Below are 19639 nucleotides of genomic sequence, written 5' to 3' on the forward strand. Positions count from 1 at the left end.
CATCACTACACGGACCATGGGGACTAGTGCAGCAGCCCATGTTTGCACCTTGACAGCTGGTTTTACCATCCCAGATCATATCAGGTCCGTCTGTTTAAACTAGAAGGTAAAAAACAATGGTTGACAAACATCTTGAGAACTTCCAAGAGAAAGATGACAGGACGCGCATGTGTGCACACACACAGGACAGACCTGAAATAAGATTCAGGAAAACGAAACAAAAGGCATCGGCTCAATAACAGCTATTTATTGCAATAACAAACTTTATATAAAAAAGAGAATGGGTGACTACAAGCTTTATAGTACTTTTATTGGCTCTCAATCCCATATGTTCCTGTGCATGGAGCAATTCCTTTAATCTTGGCTCACACTGTGCACTTTCATATGTCTCCAGATCTTATTACAAGAGGAAAGAAAATCAATTGGTTAAATGTGTTTTGAACACCATGCTTGTCATATCACTCATTTGTTTGTAAAGATGGAAAGCTTGGTTCATCCAGAATGCCACCTAAAGAATTTCCATCAGTGCCGTCTGGTTACAGAAACTGATGGATTAACCTCTCCTGGGCGCAATCGGTGATCAATGGGCTTTGATGGAGGAATATTCCAATGGGAGAGAACAGCTCCCTCTCCCAGTTAAACAGCATTAAATGTCTATTAAAGCCCATTATACATGCTAATGCCTGTCACTGCTTCATTATGCCACAGGATTTCCCAGGCTACAGTAGGTTCAGAAACCGCACTATTTCCTAAAGACTAGTAGGCAGTGCCAAATTATCTTCCATGCCAGCGTAGTTTAGGAATCAAATCCTCTTAAAAGAATGAAGTGCCCTTGAGGAATTTGCCAATGGCTTAAAAGTGCATGAAAAATTATAAGTGCATTCATGAAAATGTCTTTCTTAAAAAATAATCAGTGAAAAAAAATATCTCTATATATTTCCCCCATCCTGCTGTGTAATACACAGAAAGAATCAGGATTTCTTGTAATGTCAGAGGTAGAATTCATGCAAATTTACAATCTGGTGGGTTAATTACTATTGCTGTTAAGCACATTAACTGAGAATATAATAATTACAATAACAAAATTCAAACCATTTCAACAACTTTCAGCAATAATTCCGAAGATATACTCTGTTCATTAATGTGACTCCACATTTTGCCTATTTGATTACAATCTATAAAAGGCGACTTCAGGGGGATTACATTACTATTATTCCTTCAGAGAACCTCACATTACAATAGCTTGCCCATTTAAGACTGAATATCATTAAGAATACCCTAGGAGAATTTCACCAGGCTGGGAGGAATTCTCCTTTCATTCCGTATTGTATTTCTGTAATAAAGGAAAGCAGAAACATGGTGAAAACAGTCATTGTTCACAGTAAGTTAGGGAGGAATCAGTAATAATATTCCGTTTCTGCAGCACTATAGTTTCTGCCAGTGTTTCCGAAAGCAACCATGAATGATTACAGCAAGACTTAGCGAAGGTAGCTGTGCGGATGATTGATAGGGCGTTAATCAAAAGATGCATATCTGCCTCAGAATTTGTTCACAAGCTTTCTTCTAATAGCTGATTTCATGTTCACTGAGCTCTATGCCAGTTTGTCCAATTTATTTTTCAGTGTACAAGCCATTCATCAAAAAACACAATGATTTAACACACACCCTTTCCTTTTGGTGAATGGGTATTACTAAGTGTAACTACCTTACTCTATTCATTAAAAAAACAAAAAACAAAAGACCCCTCCACACATACATTTCCAATTCGACACAGACTTTGTAGGAACCTCCATACACCTGTCAGAGTTTCCTGCGCCCATGTGATCGGGTGGGCTTGGGATGGGGCCCCTACGGCCACTTACACTCTATTTCTAGACAGCAGACTATTTGGGGGCTCAAAAAGCCAGGACCTAATTAAGAATCAAGACCATTAGAGAACACATTTCACAAGGCAGAAATTGTACTGAGTTTCATATATAACCAATTTTAAAATGTGAGTAGCTGAACAGGGTGAGTAGTTTTACTTTTTAAAAGATGCAGGAGAGGAGACGAAAGCCAGCCCCAGCACCCAGCTGCAGTCCTGTTCTGAGCTGCACCCTCTCAGACTCCCGAAGACACAAGGGGGTGCAAAAGCTTACAACACATGTGGGCAACGTTCCCTTTCTGGGCTGCTCTTTTGCTGGTAAAGCCAGGCGAGAGGAATAAACATTCTCCAAAACCCGGGTCAACTGTTAAGATTCCAAGAGACAGAGAGCGTACAGAAGGAATGGGTGATTTTCAGCTCTCGCTGCTTATTCCTAAGAAGCCAGCAACAGAAAACTTCTCCATGAGACACAAACAGAGGCCTGGGCTCAGCCCAGAAGGGCCCGTGCTGGCTCCTCAGGGTGCTGAAGATTACAAAGGCTATGTAGAATGTGACCATCGAAGAGAAATTGTTGACTCTGTCACAGCTTCAGGGCATGGGTTTGAGAGCCAAGGCTCCTCTCGCTCTCAGAGCAGACTGTGGAGTTTTGTTAGGAAGCAGCAGAGGATGGGCAGTGACTGGGCAAGGAGGCCTCCCGTCCCATGTGTATGCAAAGAACCTCGAGGACTTCCTGCTGGTGGGGGAGCAGGGGGTCTGAGCCACCACCTCCTGCTCTGTGACCCTAAGTGGTGGTGTCACCCTAAGAAGCCTCCCCCCCCCACCCGCCCCCCGGTCCACGAGTCTCTCTGCACACAGTACTTGCTGTGTCTGTCCTTCTGTCCTTCCAGAAGGCAGCATGGCTGCTTCCTTTTGATCACTGTGATCTTAGCTTAAATGTCACCTCCTCAGAAAGGCCCCGAGACCAGTGCCCCCCTCCCATGCACACATTGAAATGAGCCCCTCTGCAGCACGTGGCCCAATCATTTTCTATTGTTTGACACTTTTATTCTCACAGCAGCACAAGGCACTCTCTGAATGTAAGGTTAGGTGAGCTGAGGGAGGGGGGGAGGGTCCAGAAGGGAGGGGGGCTGGCCTGTTTTGCTCCCTGCTGACCCCTGGTGCCTGGAACACTGCCTGGCACATAGCGGGCACTCAACTTTGAGAGGAGTGACTAAACTGCTTCCACAATGTATTAATATCCAGTTGCTGCTAAAACAAATTACCGCAAATTTAGTGGCTTAAAATGACACACGCTTATTATCTCACAGCTCTGGGGTCAGAGTCTCAAACAGGTCGGCAAGGCTGCATTCCTCTGGAGTCTCCAGGCACCTTGCCTCTTCCAGCTTCCACAGGCTGTTGGCAACCTAGGCGCGTAGCCCCACATCACTTTGACCTTCTCCTCTCACTCTGACCTTCACCTTCCGTCTCCCTATTATAAGGAACCTTATGGTTTCATCAGGGCAACCTAAATACTCCAGGATAACATTCTTATCTCAAAATCCTTAATCACAGGCACAAAATTCATTTTGCCACCAAAGGTAACATTTATGGGCTCCAGTGATTAAGACATGCACATCTTGTCCAGCCAGCGTGGCTCAGTGGTTGAGCATCGACCTATGAACCAGGAGGTCATGGTTCAATTCCCAGTCAGGGCACATGCCCTGATTGCGAGCTCGATCCCCAGTGTGGGGCATGCAAGAAGCAGCCAATCCATGATTCTCTCTCATCGCTGATGTTTCTCTCTCTCCTTTTCCCTTCCTCTCTGAAATCAATACAAATATGTATTTTTTAAAAAGACATGCACATCTTTGGAAGCCATTATTGTGTCTACCACACTCAGAATTGTGTTTCAAGGAAAAACATGTTTTCCTCTGAAAACTACAATTTGACAACATGTAAGACAGTATTCCATAAACAAAGCTTGTGTCTAGATTCACTTCTCTCTACAGAACTTCAGCAGGTGACAAGAGATTTTGTTGATTACAGACGTCAGAATTTTTAAAAAAGTAAATTGTACCTTTAGAAGCCCTAAAAAAAGTCCTCCTAAATGGTTCATGCTTTTATTCCATAACTTCCTAGATTTATAAAGTATTGATACTGTTGAAATTTGTCTAAATCTCTGTCTCCTTTAAAGAAGGACCAAGTCTAGTCTACAGCGTGGTCTATCAGAGCTTTATGACCCCAAGCTTTCACACTTCTGTTCGCCCTATTCTTCCTTATGGGTCACTTACATACCAATGAACTTTACATTCTGGCTTCTAAATTCTCTTCACTCAACATTCTATAAAGTGTAATTCAGGAAACTATTTTTATAGCTTTCACTTCTTTTCTACGTGACTACATGAAAGATGGGATAATTTAAAAAACACAAACATTTGTAAGAATGTGGCTTAAGACTGTTAATCTATGTCTAGTCGGTAAAATCTCTAAGACAGTGATGGCGAACCTTTTGAGCTCGGCGTGTCAGCATTTTGAAAAACCCTAACTTAACTCTGGTGCCGTGTCACATATAGACATTTTTTGCTATTTGCAACCATAGTAAAACAAAGACTTATATTTTTGATATTTATTTTATATATTTAAATGCCATTTAACAAAGAAAAATCAACCAAAAAAATGAGTTCGCGTGTCACCTCTGACACGCGTGTCATAGGTTCGCCATCACTGCTCTAGGAAGGAAGTGTCAGGTGGCCCAGACCCTCCTAACAATGCACTAACATGGTCACAGGCCTCCTGAGATAACCCAAGAGCAAGTGTTACAGAGAAAAAGAAAAAGAAGTGGCAAGTTCCGAAAGGTCTGAGGAACTAGGGTTCAACAGTCCTGAGTGTGGAGTGTTAATGTGCACGCGTGCCCCTAACATCCCACCCAGATACGGTGAGCAGCCGGTGCGCAGCCATAATTGGAGGAGCTTCTAGAGAGACTAGTGTTCCTTGCAAAACATTTTGAAAAACACTCTTCAGAGACCACATTTATAAAGCCAGTATAAACTAACCCAAATGTGAATTTGCCCTTTATTTTTTTAGAGAAGAAAAAAAAAAGTGGATTTTAGGTCCCTGACTGTAATGTGTGTGGTGGCCTCATCACCAAATATAATTTGTGTTCCTCAGAACAGATGAATGGTTACCGATTTTTGTTTGATAAAATACTCTTCAGAGGCATTCCACTGTCCGTGGCGACACAGCACAGAGTTCTTTCTGAGCACATCTAAGTCAAGATTAACTACTCAGAGTCACTCCCACCTTCAGATTTAGCTCAGAGTTTAGTTAAAAGTGAGTGGGAGCCAGTTCTTCTATTTCCAAAAATTTAAAATTCAAACTTCCAAACTCTGAATCTTTAAGAAGGTTTTGATATATTTTTTTATTCCCTATCAAAAACCAGAGGTGAAGTTTTATCAATACCCTTTTATACTAGTAAAGTGTGGTCAAACATGGCAAACTGGGTCTTGTTTCTTAATATCACAGTAACACCTCGCTTGCCTAGATGATTTCCGTCTTGGAATCTCAACAATTAGGTTAAAATTTGGAGTATAAGTAGAAAGTAAGGATGCTATGCAACTACAATAAATGTCATAAAATCCACATACTGCATCATTCATTAATTCAGCAAGTTTTAATTGAGTACTTTCTATACATCTCATTTAAATTTCCAAAGAATAAAATAATTATTTGTATCTTGAATGTTACATATTAATTGATATCAATACATAAAACTTTGAAATCTATAATCATGTTTGACTTTGACAAAGAAACATTATTTTTTTTCCCAACCAAGGAAGTGATGTGAGATCAACATTTGTACACAAACCCTTGTGATCAATCTGTAAATAAAATCCCTATGTAATTCCTGGAATGATATATAAATGGGGACACTTAACAGGTCATATAGTAGAAAATAATTAAACATTTATTCAGCCCTACTGTGTACATAGGCATTTCAAAGTCATTCAGATTCAAGTCAAAGAGATAAAACGCAGTTAAAATAGCACATGGAACAAGCCCATAACGTGTTTAAAAATCACTTTAGGAATTGTGTGTGTATGTGGGGGAGTTAGGAAGGTAGGGACTATGCTGGGTAACTGAATGCACAATAAATGCAGCAGCATAATTTGGCCTGCTGCAGCCCTTTATGTTGGAAGGGCAAAGAGAGCTGATTACAATATTGAAGAGATCTGTTTTCAAATACAAATCAAAAACAAACTGAGGAACTCTAAGAAAGATGGCAAGAGGCTGGATCGCCCAGCCACTGCACACTTAAAGGTAAAAGGTTCGATTTTCTTGTTTAATGACTTCAACCCGCGTGGCATTTTTAACCCTTCTCTAAGATAATAGTTTTCCCTTAGAGTTGCCATGGAAATCTCACTTCCACAGAATCAAAGTGCTAGGGTTCCTTTGCATTAATGTGCAATACATGTGGAGAAAGGATGAGGGAGGCTGTGGGAGCTGAGTAATACTCGCACTTTTTTTTTTATTTGCTTCATCAGAAAGGATCTTCGGTGTGCTGGTTCATCTCTGGAACCCCATCGTGACACGGTGGGCCCCATCGAGCTGGCCAGGCCCAAGAGCTAAGCCACAGCAGAGCCAGAAGTAGGCCGTACTGGGGAGGCCCCCATCACAGAGGCGCCATCTCTTACCCAATGGGAAGAGTAAAGAATATGTGGCCCCTCTAAAGTCTTAAAAAATGTCTCGTTTTAAATGTAAAATCAACTCTAACTACCTATAAAAATATTTTTTTTCAATTGCCCTGGTTGTTAAATTTCATTCAGATGTGAATTTTTAAAGCACCCTTAAAAGAAACTTATGTGACCCTTTTATGATGTGTCACTGTAGGTCAGGGCATGGGATAAGAAGCTTCATGCTGCAGAAAAAGCCCGTTTTCTGTAGCTGAAGAATCCAATGCCAACATTTACTTTTCAGTATCTCATCTCTCTTCCAATGGTTGCCCATGAAACCAGCTTCGGAGGTGAAATCAGGCAACAGGCAGATTGGGAGAACACAAGGGCCCCATAATCTGAGAAACCGACTTCAAGAGGAGAGGAAAGAGGGGGTGGGGGGAGAAGTTCTAATCGAAACCAACTCTGTGGCTTTGTACTAACGAGGTCATCCACTTTCTGGTTGCAGCTGTGGAATTTATTGCACAACCACTGCCATTCACAGTAAGAACAGTTCTTTCCAGTTTTGCAGAGAATGGGCCAACAGCTATTATTATTGTGTACGGGTAGGTTAGGGACACACTGAACGTGCATGTGCCGGTATCTGAAAAGAAAAAAAATAAATAACGCTTCCACTTCCATCCATGAAAGTTACCAGGCACGTTTGCTAGAAAACCCAGCAGTCTCCAAAGACGTAATGAGCACACAAAGGCCTGTGTACTCACAAAACAAGGACGACCCCCAACGTTTCATTGAGAAACGCACACTTTTTGAATAATGCTTTAGACAAAAATTCATTGGGTTTTATATGAGAAAAGTGTTCTAAAAGGCTTTAAAAGCTACTTGCCACTCAACAGCCCAACAGACAAAACCTCCAGGACTATAAAGAGCAGTGACACTCCCTCCAATGAGATCTGCCTCGAAGCACTGGTTAGAAAAATCATTAGTACAAGCATAACGTAATTTTTAAAAACATCAGATACTATTTCTCTATTGTAAATGGTGTTTCCTGCCAATCCTTTTAGTCAAAAGAGAAGGAAGTATGGCCTGGGGAACAGAAAGAAAGAAGGTGAAGAGATTAGCCAGAGAACATATATGCACAGCCCATGGGCACAGACAACAGTGTGGTGATAGCCAGCGGGGGGTTAGGGCGGGTGGAAAGGTGAGGGGCTGGGTGGAGATGAGCAAAGGGCGAGGGTGGAGCGGGGGATGGGAGACATCTGCAACAGTGTCAATAATAAAAAACAATAAAGAAAGAGGAAGTTCAAAGTTAGACTCACCAGATTCTGCCCCATAAGTAGTTGCATGCCTTTGCTTCAGTCCATTAACCTCCCTAAGCATCAGCTCCTTCACCCCTAAAACAATGCAGCCTCCTGTTCCTGGATGCGTGCTCCACCTCCAACCTCATGTTTTGGCGTAGGGTGATGACAATTTTAATTACTAATTAAGGAGCTCCTTGATTTATTCACTTAAGAAATATTTGTTGATACTACAAGGCAACAATAATCAAAACAGCATGGTACTGGCATAAAAACAGACATGGATCAATGGAACAGAATAGAGAGCCCAGAAATAAATCCATGCCTTTATAGTCAATTAATATTTGACAAAGAAAGCAAAAACATACAATGGACTAATGATAGTCTATTCAATAAATGGGGTTGGGAAAATTGGACAGATATGTCCAAAAAAATGAAACCAGACGACTATTTTACACCTCACACATGAATAAACTCAAAATGGCTTAAAGACTTAAATGTTAGACCAGAAACCATAAAAATCCTAGAAGAAAACATAGGCAGTAAAATTTTAAATATTTCTCGTAGCAATATTTTTTTCTGATATATCTCCTCAGGCAAGGGAAACTAAAGAAAAAAATAAACACACTAAAGAGTTTTTGCACAGCAAAGAAAACCATCAACAAGATGAAAAGACAAACCACTGACTGGGAGAATCTATTCACCAATGATACTTCTGATGAGAGGTTAATATCCAAAATTTATAAAGAACTTATAAAACTCAACACCAAAGAAACAAACAATCCAATTTAAAAAATGGGCAAAAGACCTGAATAGACACTTCACCAAAGAAGACATACAAATGGCCAACAGACATATGAAAAGACTCTCAATATCACTAACCATCAGAGAAATGCAAATTAAAAACACAATGAGGTAAAACCTCACACCTGTCAGAATGGCTATCATAAAAAAAATCAACAAACAAGTGTTGGCGGGGATGTGGAGAAAAGGGGACCTTCATGCATTGTTGGTGGGAATGCAGAATGGTACAGCCACTGTGGAAAGCAGTATGGAGTTATCTCAAAATATAAAGAAAATGGAACTGCCTTATGACCTAGTGATTCTTCTTCTGGGAATTTATCTGAAGAAACCTGTAATACTAATTCAAAAGAATATATGTACCCCTATGTTCACTGCAGTGTCGTTTACAATAGCTAAGATCTGGAAATAGCCCAAGTGTCCATCAGCAGATGAATGGATAAAAAGTTGTGGTACAGTTATACAATGGATTACTGCTCTGCCATAAAAAGGGAGTGAATTTTACCCTTTGTGACAGCACGGATTGACCTAGAGAACATTGTGCTAGGTGAAATAAGCCAGTCAGAGAAAGACAAGTACCATATGATTTCATTCATATGTGGAATTTAACGAACAAACTGAACTAGTAAGCAAAATAGAGACATACTCATAGACAGAGAGCAGGCAGACATCTGAGTGTGGAGACTGAGGGGGAGGGGTTGAACAAAAAAGAAAAAACTCATTGACATGGACAACAGTTTGATGATTGTGAGGGTAGAGGGGGGAATAGGATGGAGGTAGAAGAGGGTATAGAGGGGATAAATGGTGATGAAGAAAATAAAATAAAATAATTTAAAAAAAGAAAAGAAATATGTGTTGACTCCTGTCAAGGTGACAGCGCAGATTCTGTGGGGTGGGGACTGTGGCCATGAAGAAGACATGCACAGCCTTCGGCCTTCTGGCCTTGTGTTTAAGAGGAGGAAGCATACAGTGAGTTACACAATGAGCAAGTACACATGGGATTTCCAATGGTGGTAAATGGTATTATCAGCCTCTCGGAGGGCAACATTTGAACTGAGACACAAATGTGAAGGAAATGGCTACGGCATTTTTTAGAAAACTCAATGTGTGACTTTAAACACTGATTAACATCTTCAGACATTTATTTAACGGATATCAGTACTCTGCACTCTAATACCGGAAGCAGACTAGGTATTAGCAACATGTACGTATGAAAGGCAAATGTGTTTGGGGTGAATTAAAAAGCAAGGGATTGGCGTGCTGACACTGATGCCCACCAGGCATGACCTTTGTCCATTTCCTCTTGCAAAGACACACGGCTGATGTGCACAACAAGAATAACACTATGCTTTCCGGAATCGCTGGGTTACCAGCGCCTGCCGTGTTCCTTGGTATGAAGCAGAGCTCAACTCCCTCCTGAGCACACATCTGCTCTTGTATCTTTCACTCTTGAGAAAGTTAGCTCCTCTTTTCAGATTTCTTCATGCTTCTTCCCTTTCCCTGTCATCCACTGGTCCTACTACTCACCAATTATTCCTCAGGTCCTACTACTCACCAATTATTCCTCAGGTCAGTTTTTAGATTTCACAAAATGAAACTTAGAACAGAGCAAGCAGAGCACTAACATTTCTCCAGCTGAAGGACTGGCAAGCATGCCGATGACAATGACTCTCATTATTGTATTATATGGCAAGCTCACCTCATCCTGGGTTATGTGTATCACCTCATATGCATTAAAAGCTACATGCTAACCTAACACAGGGTAGATTTGTACTAATGAATGAGAGGTCACGTTGCAAGAGAAAACACAGAGTGGAAAGAGCCGAAGACAGAGAATAGGAGTGTGTGATGGCCCGGCTCTCCCGACTGCAACAAGGTCCCCAGGGACTCTTCTTCCGGCTCTAATGACAATAACGAGGTCTATTGTAGGTCCTCGGAGGCAGGGGATAATGATCATTTCAAGTCAGTGTACTTGATAATTTCAGGTCTTTCAAGTACTGATACCAGGTTACCTGGGCAAAGGTAAGGGGATCAAGAAGCCAGCGAGAGGCTGGGGTAAGAATAAACACAACACTGGGACCATTTGCACACCATAGTTTAATGTAAGTCCTTTAGATGCTGCAAAAAGTCAAGATAGCTGGGCAGAGAGCAAGGGGAAAGAGAAATGAACAAGAAACAAGAGAAAGGAATGCTCACAGAGTGATTCTGTATGAAGAGCATCATGTACCACATTTCTACTACTGTGATACTATGACTTCTAGCCAAGCCACATAATAATTACATGGTCAACGGCAATCTACAAGCCCGGAATCTCTACTAGGAGTACAGAACAGCCAGGTCACAGTTCTGAGATGAGCGTACTAACTCTGAGCCAGACTGGGATGAGTACAGGGCAGTAGCCAGGCTGTGATAGCTCAGTTCCTCAACAGACCGTCCAGGGTCAGTTCCCCTGAGGCTCTGCCCACGGGTAGGGAGCCAGACTGGGATGAGCATAGGGCAGCACAGCCAGGCCGTGATAGCTCAGTTCCTCAACAGACCATCCAGGGTCAGTTCCCCTGAGGCTCTGCCCACGGGTAGGGGTCTTCATCCTGGAATTGCAGGTCCACACCAGCTTTAACTAAATGTGCCCCTTTCCCATACAGTGGGTGTCTTGCCTTTAGTTTACAAGTGTGAAGACAATTTCAGAGAGCCGACCAGCGAGCCAGGTTTGCAGAGGTGGTTGGTGGCAAATATGGAATCTGCCTACAGATACCCCCGACTCCAAAGCTACATTTGTGACTCAAGTGGTTAATCTTGAAAACACCTAGGCCCCCTTTCTATCTCCTGACTTCAATCAAGTAAGCAGAGTTATTTGCTTTGCTCCACGTTTCCACACTTTATTGACCATAAATTGACCATATCATTTTCACTGCGGAAAATGATATGGCATCAAAATGGGGATTTACAACATTTAAACACTAACTTGCTTGTCAAGGAGCGTTGCTGATAATGGAACAAGAAAATAATTAAAACTGTAATTGAGAACATTCTGGAACAAACAATAGTGTTAATCATTTCTAGTAAATATGGTGTATCACTACAGCTAATACTGTTTTTCCTGGATTTCCTGTGATAGATATGCCTTCCCATGTATCCACTTATTTTCCATTAGACTAAAGACCATGATGCCACCTTTTCTTTTTCTTCCTACATGCTACTACTGGGGAAAGTGCACGTCTTCATGCACGCCTTTCCCCAGTAGGAACATGCAAATTACACCATGCCTGATCTTTTGATTTTCGCTCTCATTCTTGCATGTGTCACACAACCAGGTATGAAGTCAGTTTTTCCACTACAGAACTATAATCAATAACAGGGACTGGGATAAAAAGATTTGCCATATTCATTCACTGTCTTTATGAAATGAATTTCATCATAACTGAATAACTACTATTTCTATATATGGGCTACTGACTAAAAGTCTACAAAAAATATTTTGGGCCCAATAACTGGATCTGGAATTCAGTAGAGTGACATTTGATCTGCATCCTGGGTCAGGCCTAGTGTCATGCTGCTGGATTCGTCCTCACTGGTAGTCAGTACTGCAAATCCAGGTGCAGTCCAGAGCTGATGTTTTATTAAAGAAACACGTAACAGCTTCGGGAAAATACATACCTGATTGCACTTGCAGATAAGTGACCATAGGAGCCACTTGCTGAAGAGCTGCTGCGGGAATTATTGAGAATTGTGACCAAGGAGTTGGGAGACGTCCTTATCATGGTCTGAAGGTCAAAGCTATGATCGGAGAGTGGTGATATAGACAGTGTACGTTTTCGGTTTGGCCGGGCTGACAGCCTGGGGCTGGGGAATCTGGTGCCTGTTAATAAACAAAACAGAACCTGATTACCTGCCGTATCTGTTATTTATTGCTACGCGCCTGTGTGGAAGAAATGAAGGATAAGAAGTGGCAACTTCCGATGACAAGTACCTCTCCTCCCACTTGTGATCTACTGGATACAATTGAGGAAATTAGGGAGAAATATTTATCTTCCAAGGGCTTACCTCAGGGGAGCTCTGTTTATTAATGTGCAGGCAAAGTGATAAATTGCTAAACAAAAGGAAAAGACTTTTATGTGTTATCCCTCTCATTTCTAGTGATTTATGAATCTGATGGCTGCTTAGATATTCCCGTCATTAATTCACCACAAGCAACAAAGACAGTGGTTCCCACAGCTACACAACACACCACCCTGCCAACACCGCACCACTTTAAGGCAATGAGCCAAAGGAAAAATGAGTTAAAGTATCCTCAGATAAAAGATTCGGCTTGGTTATACACTCATTTCCCCACCATGTCTGTAGTCATCCGATTCATTTCTTAAAATAACTGCTAAATATATTACCCAAATTAATGGTTCTCAACTGGGGGGCAATATTGTCCCCAGGGGTCATATGACAACATCTGGAGACATTTTGCTTATCATAACTCATGGGGTGCTACTTACATCTAGTGAGGAGAGGCCAGAGATGCTGCTGAACACCCCGGATGTGTGGGACAGCTCCCCACAATGAACTGTCTGGCATCAAGAGTGCTAAAACTGAGGAACCCTGCCCTAAATTCCCCATAGCCTAACAACAACGTAAGTCCCAAGAAACATTTAAAATTTGGGGATGTAGTTTGTTTATAAAGTTAAAACCCCAGCAAGCACTATAATGAGATTTGATAAGTCTGTTTTAATTCTCTGGGCTTATTAAGTATCTACATTTATTAGAATGTTTCACCTTCAAAAAGATCCCACCAATGAAATGCTAATCTGGAGGTTAACAAGTCACAACTTAAAGGCATGCCAACCTGTATTAACCCTTCTCAACTGGAGAGTTAAAAAATAAACGCCCATTTACCTTCAACTTGGTAGATATCAGAGATCTTAATTTCAGGGCACAGCTATGCATGTGGCTCACAGGCCCACTCCTGCCTATTCTAAGGTTACATTCATATTACAATGTCATCAAAATAAAGTTTAATGAAAGAATGAAAACATAATCCCAAGAGATAGTGGCAAATAAAACACGATTACTTTGAACTAACAATGGAGGTTTTCTATGTCATGGCATGGATATGCCTGGTTAGAGGGACAAGGTAATTTTATGGTACCCAGAAAACGGAAGTAAAAGCTAAGTCTTCTTTATATAAAGAAGTCTAGGCCCCTGGTCTCTGGGAAACCCATTGGGAATATTTTCCTGTTCAGAGATGGACCTTGACACAAGCCCACAATCCAACATGCTTTAATGCAATAACATAGAATAGAGGAATATAAAGACCCTACAGATAATATTATAGAAATAAATAGAGAGATATTTTATAGTTAATAAAAAATAAATCACAAACTGGAACTTAGTAAGTTAGTACCACCCATGTATAAAACTGGGAAACCAACTCAAATGACAAATGTGGTACCTACTCAAATTTTTCTTTCAGGCACATTTAAAATTGAGTTTCTTCATTGAGAATAGTTTCATTAGCTGATTCAGGGCATGTTAGTACAAAAATAGTAATCCCAACTATGTACACACCTTTTAGTGTTTTATTATGGCATCTGCCTTAGACATAAATGTTTGACATTTACCACGAGAGGCTAATTTCATCATATAGAAATTTTTCAATGAAAAAATACATTCCACTTCCAAAAAATTTCCAAGGACAAACTGGACTTATGGTCAACTTCCAGACAATCCTCAACGATAACCCTTCTCACTTGGACTCAGGGATCAATGGCACAGTTAGAAGTAACAGCACATTTAAAGAGCTGATCTCTGAAACACCTTTAATTGTTTAAATCACTAACTAGCTAAGGAGACCATCTGATGCTATAAAACTCTAGTGACCTTATATTCCCTTCACACCTTCCAAAGCCAGACAGACACAGGCGGAGCCTAACTTCATCCCCCCAAGGACCATGGGGTTGCTCTCAGCCTGGCTGGTCCAGCAAATCTGTTTCTCCCTCCAAGATGGAATGGAAGTCGGTTTTCGCCAATATCAACAGTGTTGTTTTTCAGGTGTCCTCATCTCTAGCATGTTCCTTGTAGGGATATCTCTTGCTCTCCTGTCCCTTAAGGTTACTCGAATCCCAAAAGGTAGAACGAGAGCCATAAAACAGACTTCATTCTAGCATGCAACACAAAAATGCTCTGTACTGAAGCTGGCTGGAACCCAGCTATGCCCACTATTGGCACATTTAAAAATCAGGTGGTGCCTTAACATGTTTGGCTCAGTGGATAGAGCATCAGCCTGCGGACTGAAGGATCCCAGGTTCGATTCCAGTCAAGGGCACATGCCCAGGTTGCAGGCTCGATCCCCAGTAGGGAGCCATGCAGGAAGCAGCCAATCAATGATTCTCTCTTACCACTGATGTTTCTCTCTCTCCCCCTCTCCCTTCCTCTCTGAAATCAATAAAAATATATATTTTTTTAAAAATCAGCTGCTCATCTGAAAACAGTCTTGTGATTTTTGCCAACCGAGGAGTCCAGATCTGTGACAACGGGCCTGAGTGACCCGCTGGATCCCAGTTTGGCTTTGCTCCTGCAGCTGTGCTTTCATTGAAAAAGTTTAAAATGGTTTCACTTCGCTATTGGAAAAGTCTGCTAAATCCTGAGTACACTTCTTATGCTCTGCTTAACCAAATGCTATCTCAAGTATTTTAGTGAGAAAGAATATAGTACTTTATGCACTCCCCAACCCTTTCATTATGCTTTTCCCAACCCCCTAATAACCAAGCAAAGCAAGATAAAGTCAGCACTGTGAGGCAGTGATTTGGGATCCTCTGTTGAAGGGAAGAGGAGACAAGGTGAACACTTTCAAAACAGATGAAAGAGAAGAGGCCCAGGTCTTCACTGGTCAAACCATTTCCTTTTTAAATATAAGCTCCAGCATTCTTATTGTTCCAACACGGGTATCTTTGATTTGGCTTCCTGTTAATTGTTTTGTTTCTCCATTCTAATAAAATATTCTGACAAAGAAAAAGGAGTTTTCTTTTTATGTGATGAATGATAGGACATCTAAATTCCTACTTAATGACAATCAATTTACCATATACTTGGCAAATTAAAATTCCTTTAATTAGTTTTTACAAAGTAAAAGGATAGCTTCATCCTTTATTTAGATAAAAACCACCATTGTCTGACTAACCAGATTCTCATCAAATAAGGAAGGTAATGTATGGGCTGACCTTCCAAGGATTCTGTATTATTTTAATTATTTGCAGATTTAAAATAACGAATTTGCATAATAACACCGAACTTTTTTTTCAACAGTCCCTAATTGAAAAGTGCTTATGATGAATCGGAAATTGAAGCTCTCCACTCTACAGAGCAGAACAACAAAGGCCCCGCAGAACATGTAATACAGTTCTTCCACTTTGTGTGTGGTCATCAGCTCCCTAAGGGAAGCCTGCGCATGTTCAGGTTACTGTGTGACACAGCCACGTTAGGTCATGATGGAGAGACTGAGCTACAGGTTTCGCCTGGACCTTCTCCAGACCTACGGACTGAATTACTAACCAGTGCCAGAGTTGACAGATATATACCCTTTTCACAAAAGAATACAAATAGACGGTGATGGAAAAACACAACTTGTCCTAGCTGGTGTGGCTCGGTGGATAGAGCACTGGCCTGTGGACTGAAGGGTTCCGGGTCCGATTCCAGTCCTGGCACATGCCCAGGTTGCGGGCTCGATCCCCGGTAGGGGGCATGCAGGAGGCAGCCAATCAATGATTCTCATCATTGATGTTTCTATCTCTCTTTCCCTTTCCTTTCCTCTCTAAAATCAATTATATATATAACAAGTTAATCACTGCTACTAGGGAGTACAAACAAAATCTCAAGCGTATGCTCTCCTCAAAGTCATATTACTGTCATATTCAAAGGGTAGTGGCTTTCCTTGATGACCTCCTGGATGATGCTTCCAAGTCACTTCCTGCCACCTGACAAATGGATGTGGACTCAGAGAATCTGCATAGCTGAGAACTCTGGGATGTTCAGAAAAGTCACAACCATAGCCTCATTTTTCTACACATCTTGGTAAGTGACCCAGAGAAATCATCATAAGACCCCAAAATAACTGATATAAAATGCATCAAATGATCCCATTTTCTTCCACTGCTATGTACCAAAAATAGGCTTCTAATTTGGAAAGGCTTTTAATTTTTCTTAGATAAAAGGTTTTAGTGAAATATAAGTTTTAATGTAAAGAAAACAAATGAGGCAAATAAAATCAAATAAAAAAATGTCAAACTAAGTACAGTTCTTTTTAAAAATTAACTTCTAAGGCATAAAATCTATAAAAAAAACAAGAAATGACTAGGCAAAGTACACTCATGTAATCAAACAGGTTTCCTTATTTTGTTATCAAGAAGAGGAAGAGCGGTTTTTTGTTTATCGGCCGAATTACAATCGCCTGCACCTTCCAGTTCGTTCCGAGTTAAACAGGGGTCCTGGGATGGCCCCGTATCTGGCAGCCTCCTAAAATACCAACAGAACCAGAGCACCAAGTATTGGTGGCTCCTTCTCTTTCTCTGGTTTGTCAAGTTAGACAATTACCTAATCTTTGTGTCTTCCTCTCCAGTGCATGAGTTAGCATCTGCCACCCCTACAGAACATGGCCCCATCACTTACTGTCCATGGCATGAAAATATTCCATGTGGATGGCCCCAGCACCAGTGGTGGCAGCCGTGGGAAGGATGTCTGCGTAGGGGCTGCGCTGGCCAGCTAACAGAGCCATCTGATGATAGTATTCTGCTGGGCTGACTCCCGCGTGGGGCGCTGGAAGAGAAGAGGAGAAAAGAATGAAAAGGATGGGTACTTGTTGAAAGAAGGTCAACAGTCCATTTGTTATGCAGCCCACATCAACAATTCCTTTTATGGCTCATTCTAGTAAAATTCCTTTGACTCAAATTGTACTTTCACTTAAGTCTACCAGACATCTTTTATTTGGAAAGAAAACTGAAGGAAAAGAATAGAGCTAATAAAATCTATACTAATAAAAGGGTAATATGCTAATTAGACCGGGAGACCTTCCAGACGTCCTTCTGGACAAAGCCATGGTGGTGGAGCCGAGGCAGAGGCAGGTTAGGGGCGATCAGGCCAGCAGGGGGGGCAATTGAGGGTGATCAGGTCAACAGGGTGCAGTTAGGGGTGATCAGGCCGGAAGTGGGGGCAGTTGGGGGTGATCCGGCCAGCAGGCAGAGTGGTTAAGAGTGACCAGGCAGGCAGGCAGGTGAGCGGTTAGGAGCCAGTGGTCCTGGATTGCGAGAGGGATCTTCGACTGCCAGTTTAGGACAATTGGCAGTCGGACATCCCCCGAGGGGTCCCAGATTGGAGAGGGTGCAGGCCAGGCTGAGGGACACCCCCTCTGTGCATGAATTTCGTGCACCAGGCCACTAGTAGTGTAAAAAAGCCAGGCTGGATTACATAGATTTCTTACTTGGAACCATAGAAATGAGTCTGTGGGATCGGGCCTAAACCGGCAGTCAGACATCCCCTGAGGGGTCCCAGATTGGAGAGGGTGCAGGCCGGGCTCAGGGACACCCCTCCCCCCCTGCACGAATTTTGTGCACCGGGCCACTAGTACATTATAAAATATTTGAGGTTAGTGTTGAAGGGACCAAAGTTTTGCCACCCCAAAAAGATGTATTTTGGGGTATTGATTTTAAGACATGAAAGGCTCAGCAAGAACCTCTGACCCTCTTCCTTACACACCTAAAGGAATTCAGACAGAAAAAAAACCTGTTTACAAGAAAGGAACATCTGGGCACCAGAATTATCCGGGGATCACTTTGTAAATTATTCAACTGTCTGACCAATGTGCTGTACATCTGAAATTAACATAAAATAATACTGAATGTCAACTGTATCTGAAACATAAAAAAAGAAGGAAACATCATTTAACATCATAATATAAACTAAGTGTGGCAGATAGAGTGAAATCTAAAAAGGCCTCTTTATTTTGGACATCCCTCTGTGTCCAATTGTTTCCGGGTCACCCAGCAAGAAGTTGTTTAGCACATTTGCTCTTTCTCATCTACCTGCTGTATGTTGCCTGCTGTCCCTTTGAAACCCCAGACCCCTGCCTCCCTCTCCTTTCTCCAGAATGGCATCTTCAGGTTCCATATTTTTATGGCACCTCTGCATGTACATCCGTAATAAATTTGGGGCATTTTCTCCTGTTAATCTGTCTCTTATTAATTACCAGCCAGCCAGAAGAACTTAGAAGGTGGGAGAAAAATTATTTCTCGTACATCCCCCAGTTTAAAGAAATCTTCAAGAATTTAAAATGATTAAAATGTATGTATGTACAGAACTCATTCCCACCTCTGCCTCACAAAACAAAACTGTTTCTTATATGAAATCAGTGTGTTCACATTCCTTACAGTAGTTGGCAACTTAGACAACTATGCTTTCTTTCCAGACATACTTAACATACTTCCCTAAGCTTTCTGACAGGCGTGTCTGAGTCAGCTCTCTACCTGGAGGACCCAGCACTTACAAGGGGAAAGGCCGCACGGCTTTAATAACACACGACTGGGTGATAGCTGCAATTCTGTGTTCCATAAGTTAAAAGCTCTTTTTTCATTACAAAATCAAAAAGAAAATATACCTACCAATCTGGGGCAATTTACTGGCAAGAGTCAGCTCTGTAAGAGTGGGGTAATAATCAGTGTCCACCTGCCAATTTATGGCAAAACTGATGGATATTGCAGAGGTTCTGAGGGTGGTCTCCAGATTCGTGAAGATCTGGATACAAATGCCAGCTCTGCCTCTTGCTGCTCCATGAGGTTGTTGGGAGCAGGAATGCAGTGCTGCATGTAAGTGCCTATTAGCACATGGCATTCCATCACTAAAAGTCAGTTTTGCAATTATTATGTGGAAAAACTGGCATTCTATAAATAGCTTTGTGTTTCACATTTGTGCCCACAGACTTTCTTTTAAAATCTTTATTGCTGAAAGTATTCCATATACCCCCTTTTTACCCCATCCACCCCCTCCAGCCCACT

General features: G+C 41.6%; 1 protein-coding gene across 1 annotated transcript in view; it reads right to left on the reverse strand.

The window, feature by feature from the left end:
• GLI3 (GLI family zinc finger 3) overlaps window positions 1-19639 on the reverse strand; it is a 269294-nt gene that overhangs the window by 69656 nt on the left and 179999 nt on the right. Inside the window, exons 6-7 of the mRNA XM_014539356.1 lie at window positions 17262-17408; window positions 12267-12468 (exon numbers count right to left, since the gene is read on the reverse strand). Of these exons, the coding sequence (XP_014394842.1) occupies window positions 12267-12468; window positions 17262-17408 (349 nt within the window). The remainder of the gene's footprint in view (window positions 1-12266; window positions 12469-17261; window positions 17409-19639) is intronic.

Source organism: Myotis brandtii, unplaced genomic scaffold (genome assembly GCF_000412655.1).
Source record: "Myotis brandtii unplaced genomic scaffold, ASM41265v1 scaffold214, whole genome shotgun sequence".
NCBI lineage: Eukaryota > Metazoa > Chordata > Mammalia > Chiroptera > Vespertilionidae > Myotis > Myotis brandtii.